The sequence below is a fragment of the Mus pahari genome, chromosome 6 (genome assembly GCF_900095145.1).
Source record: "Mus pahari chromosome 6, PAHARI_EIJ_v1.1, whole genome shotgun sequence".
In the NCBI taxonomy this organism is placed as follows: Eukaryota; Metazoa; Chordata; class Mammalia; order Rodentia; family Muridae; genus Mus; species Mus pahari.
Window position 1 is genome coordinate 83,252,072 of NC_034595.1, and position 5,650 is coordinate 83,257,721.

The 5,650-nt window shown below is 45.5% G+C and overlaps 1 protein-coding gene across 2 annotated transcripts in view; it reads right to left on the reverse strand.

Annotated features, from left to right (window-relative positions):
* Positions 1–5,650, reverse strand: part of Trnau1ap (tRNA selenocysteine 1 associated protein 1) — an 18,733-nt gene that overhangs the window by 11,476 nt on the left and 1,607 nt on the right. The window contains exons 3-4 of one of the 2 annotated variants that reach the window (XM_021200584.1): positions 3,717–3,816; positions 2,973–3,025 (exon numbers count right to left, since the gene is read on the reverse strand). In XM_021200584.1, coding sequence (XP_021056243.1) covers positions 2,973–3,025; positions 3,717–3,816 — 153 coding nt within the window. The remainder of the gene's footprint in view (positions 1–2,972; positions 3,026–3,716; positions 3,817–5,650) is intronic. The other variant, XM_029540473.1, reaches the window with a different exon arrangement.

The window sequence follows — 5,650 nt, forward strand, 5'->3', positions numbered from 1 at the left end:
AGAGAGAGAGAGAGAGAGAGAGAGAGAGAGAGAGAGAGAGAGAGAGAGAGAGAGAATGAGAATGATCAGATGAAGGGACAGATCAGAGTCATATAGTCATATGCATGGATTAAAAAAACACTAGACATATGTTAAATGTAATGATAAAATAAAACAAGACCCTTATCTCCTAAAGAACTAAAACTTAGTCAAGATGAAATGCTCAAACTCTGTTGGAACAAGGCCAGCAAACTTTTTCTAGAAATGTTTAAAAATATATTTGGGGCTGGTGAGATGGCTCAGTGGGTAAGAGCACCCGACTACTCTTCCGAAGGTTCAGAGTTCAAATCCCAGCAACCACATGGTGGCTTACAACCATCCGTAACAAGATCTGACGCCCTCTTCTGGAGTGTCTGAAGACAGCTACAATGTACTTACATATAATAAATAAATAAATCTTTAAAAAAAAAATATATATATATATATTTGGTGTGAGATTCAGTTTTTGTCTTGTGCTACCAGGTCTTATTTTAGCATTTCAAGCATGATACATAGTCTTTGTGTAAAATTAGAATATAACAACTCGAAAAGAAGCTGGGCAGTGGTGGCACACACCTTTGATTCCAGCACCAATGAGTCAGTGGCGGGCAGACCTCTCTGAGGTCGAGCCCAGCCTGGTCAACAGAGTGAGTTCCAGGACAGCCATGGCTACACAGAGAAACCCTGTCTCGAAAAGCCAAAATAAATAAAACAACACAAAAATACACCAAATAAAAACTCACAAAGAAAAGTAAAATTAGTGGCCAGGTATGGTAGCTCACGTCCAGGGAGGGACAGGAGGATCTACAAGTTCCAAGGTCCGCTTCAGCTTTACATCAAGTTCAAAGTTGGCCCTGTTTACACGAGACCTTGCCTCCATGCCTGTACATGTGGTAGAAAGCAGCTCTACCGGAGCAACACCCTCTCGGAACTGCTGAGCCATCTCTCTAGCCCACTGTCTGCTTTTTCAAACAGTCTCCTATACGTCAGGCTAGCCTCAAACTCCATAGTTTGCTTAGGATGACCTAGAACATCTGACCTACCTGCCCCCACCTCCCATGTGCTAGGATGCAGGGGTCTCTATGCTAGTTTACTTGGTGCTGGGCTTTGAACCCAGGGCTCCTTGTGTAAACACTCTGCTACACCCCCCAGCCCTGTCATTTCTTTTGAACTTACACAACTTCAGTATGATCCATTATATTTTATTTCTGCTATTTTTAGTTCTCATATATTGCCCAAACTGGATGCAGTGAATCTCCCCTGTAAATCTCAGGCCATCAGGGGCTACAGGAGGAGTCTGACGTCAGCCTAAGCGACACAGCCATTTCACCAACACCATGATGTCAGGTCTACAACATGACTTGTGAGCAATCCAGTGAATGAACGTATATAACCGACCCTCTTTCTATCATCAGGCTGTCTGGAATTCCTCTCACCAGCCCCCATCATACATGTTTTAATGAGCACTTGTGAGCGGCTTCTTGCACATAGCCATGAGTACATTCTGAAGAGTGGAGCTCTGTAGGAGCAACACACTCTCCTGCAGAGTCAATGCATAGAGCAGCTGAGAAACTGTCTGAAGACTATTCAGCCCACGGAGTGCAACTCAATTGTTCTCTGAGTGAGGGTCTCACTCTCTGGCCCTGGCTAGCCTCGAGCTCACTATGTAGACCACGACGACCTCCAACTTGCCGTTTTCCTCTCGTTTCTACCTCTGAAGTACTGAGGGCAGGGCTGACAGGGAGCCACCAAGCCTGACCACAATGCTGTCTCTAAAAGCTGCGATGGGGCTGCAGCCCTGTCACACGGGCAGGACTGCTTCCAATGTGGAAATGCAAAACTGGACTGCCTGGTCCTGTCTGGACTATTAAATCCTAACTCTGTAGACAAATACTTCTAGAGAGCCACTGAACATGCAAAACCAGAAAAGTTAATGGGATGGAAGGCTGAGGAAGGACCAGACAGAGGACACAGCCCTGCCAGGCACGGTGGTACACACCCACAGTATAAGGAGGGCTGCTGTGAGCTGAGGCCAGTCTGGGCAACCTAATGACTAGGTCAGTATGGGCTATAGAATGAAACCCTCCGTAAAACAAAAAGTAATCCCAGGGGGCTTCCCCAGAACTTGGGAAGCAGTGGCAGGCAGATCTCTAAAATGAGGCTACCCTGGTCTACAGAGTGAGTTTCAGGACTGCCTGGGACACACAGAGAAACCCTAAACAATAAACAAACAAGTAGGAGAGCTGAGAACAGTCTTTGCCTTCTGTAGTGGGTCAAATAAGAAAGGTTCTCCCATGGCACAATCCTTGGATACTTAGTTTCAATGAGGGGGACTCTTTTTTGATAGGATTAGAAGGACCAGGAGGTAGCCTCCTTAACAGAAGTGTGCCATGCCAAGTCCAGCATCTCTTTCTACTCAGCTACTCTCCAGCAACGCCTGCTGCCACACTCCCTGCCACGACAATGGACTAAACCTCTGAAACTCTAAGGAAAGTCTAGTTAAGAGTCACGTTGGTCACAGTGTTCTCCTCACAGAAATAAAACAGTGACTAAGACCCTTTCCATGCACAATGTGCAGGGCTCACTCAGCAGCACTGTGCATCTCTAACACTTACCATGCGGGGGAGTGGCGGGAGCACACATATTAATCCCAGCACATGGGAGGTAGATGGAAGCAGAGGATTAGAATTTAAGGTCATCCTTGACTACACAGGGAGCCCACAGCCAGTCTGGAATACATGAGACTGTGTCCTGTGCCATCCAAAGAAGGAAAGACATTGCCTCGACACACTGGAGGCCAGGGAGTAGGACAATGTTCTTCAGAAAGCAGCAAATTATAGCAGGTTAAACTCTCCACTGTCCTATGGCAGTAACAGGTACCATGACATCTTGTGCCTCTGTCTAGACATATACTTAGGGAGGCTTGGCCTACATTTGGGTGGCTCCTCACTTACCTATTGTCTGGTTGTTTCCCATAGGTGGCATAATTCAGTTTAAAACGTTTTGCCTGGAAATTTAAAAACACATGGACAAATTAAAACAGAGAAGGATCTTTCAAAAGTCAAACAATATTTGAAGAAAACTGAAATAAATTACCTTGGCCAAAACATCTCCCCCTCTCTAAGCCTCAGCTTTTCTCCCGTATAAATGAAGGGGTTGCACGGCTGACCGTGAAGGGCACTGCCAGCTCCATGGTTCTATAGCCCAGGTGTGCCAGCTGTAAGCTAAGTAACTGTGGGAAGAGCAGAATGTAACCCTCTTGAGATGTGTCCTTGCTGCCACCAGCCTGTTCCAGATTCTCAATCAGGCAAAAGACTAAAGAGTGTTGGCTGGGGGTTGTACTCAGGGTCTTGGGCATGCCAGGCAAACACTCTGCCTACACTGAGCTACACCCCAGCCGGGTTTCGGAGTCTTCTGCATAAAGGCAGTGCTGCAGACTGGACTGGGTTTTGGAGGAGAGCAGTCTTCCGTTTGAATCCTGGCCCTGCTACTTACTACCTGCATTGCCTTTAGCAAGTCACTGCATCTTCCTGAGCTTCTGTTTCCTGGTTGATAACAAAGATAACAGCACCTATAGTGCAGGTGCAGGTGGCTATGGGATTAAATGAAATGCTGTATGTGTCCAGTGGCAATTCACTATGTGGTAATAATTAAAGACAACAAAAATGGCAAGGCCATCATCATCCAAGTGTCCTTACAGGTGTGGCTCCCGGAAGGGGTTTCCCATTAATTTTATGCAGACACTTCTCGGCAGTGGCCAAATCTGCGAATTCCACAAAGCAGTAGCCAGCTGGGATTCTGGAAGCAAGCAGAGAAAGAGCGATAAGGATGCCCAAGTACATTTTGGCCTGAAGAGAGGAAAAAATTGGATTTTCTCTCTCTCTCTCCTTTTCTGTTAAAAGAGGATCTCACTATATAACTCTGGTTGTCCTGTAACTCACTCTGTAGACCAGGCTGGCTTTAAACTCACAGAGATCCACCTGCCCCTGCCTTCTAAGTGCTGGGACGAAAGGTGTGTGCCCCACAACCCGGCTTGAAAAAATGGTTTTCAAAAACTTTTTTTTTTTTCTTCTGATAGAATCACAGTATTTTTATTCCACTCTATATTCCAGATCAGAGATAACTTTAAGTATAAGGACAGTAAATCTGGCCAGTCCCTGACTGATTTAATAACCACTTATTATGTACATGTCACATTACCTGTGATGAAATACTGCCAAAAACCCTTAATGTGACCCACTTGATCCTTCAGATCCTTTGTCTAGCTTACAAGAAATTAAGAATAACCCCAGAGAAAATGCCAGAATAAATTAACCAAGAAGATACTGACTTTTACCGACTTAAAAAGCCTACATTAAGCTGGGCAGTGGTGGTACACACCTTTGATCCCAGCACTCAGAGGCAGAGGCAGGTGGATCTTCGTACATTCCAGGCTAGCCTAGTCACAGACCAAGTTTCAGGATGGCCAGGGCTATGCAAAGAATCCCTGTCTTGCAAAGCCAAACAAAACAAAACCTAACATTCCCTGTTAAGGCACCTGCCTAGTATACAAAAGGCCACTGATTCTTTGTTCAGTTTAAGGGGCAGGGGGGTGTCATGGGAAAAGCAAAAGGTTGGCTTTTGTATGAGTCCAGAATTCAGGATGATGGCGCCTGCATGTGGTCAGAACCCTTTAGATTCTCAAGTTCAGAAGCTGAGGCTAGAGGACTGCCTCCAGTTCAATGCCGTCCTGAAAATGAGACCCTGTCTTCTACATTTTTTGTTTGAGACAGGTCCTCACTTTGGAGTCCTGGCAGTCCCAGAATTCAGTATGTAGACTGTTGGCTTTGAGCTCACAGGGATCTACCTACCTCAACTTCTGCCTCCAGAGTGCTGGGATTTAAGGCATGTCCTACCATGTCCAGATCTTCTTAAAAGTCTTTACTATCTGTATTTATTATTTGAGAAATCTTTGCTTTTTTTGAGGCAGGGTCTCACCATGTTACCTCTGGCTTGTTGTGGCCCCCCAATACTGAGGTGAAAGACATGCACGCACTATAACCCAGCAACTATTTGAGAATTCTGTGCAGTGTTATCATGGGTCCCAGGCCTCCCACGCAGGTCAACAGGCTTATGAGGCAAGTGCTTGTACCTGCTGGGTCACCTCACTGTCTACCCCCAACCTTGTACTTCTGAATGCTCCTAATTTCTTGGGAGAAAAAAAAAAAGGTAGGGGGGAGGATTGTATGTGAGTGAGATCACACATACTCAAAACTATATAAAAGAGATACGGTTCAGCAGTTATGAGTTTTGTACTGTTTTTCCAAGGGACCTCAGTTTGGTATCCAGCAACCACGGAGGGGACTATCGCAGAATTTGACACCAATGGCCTCCATGGGCACCTGCACTCTTGCGTACCCTGCCCCCCCCACATACATAATCAAACGTAATCAAATGTAAAAATAAAATTAAAAAAAAAAAAAAAAAAGAGGGGCTCTAGAGATGGCTCAGTGGTTAAGAGCACTGACTGCTCTTCTAGAGGTCCTGAGTTCAAATCCCAGCAACCACGTGGTGGCTCAACTCCATCTGTACTGGGATCCAATGCCCTCTTCTGTTGTATGTGAAGAAAGTGACAGTGTATAAATCTTTTTTT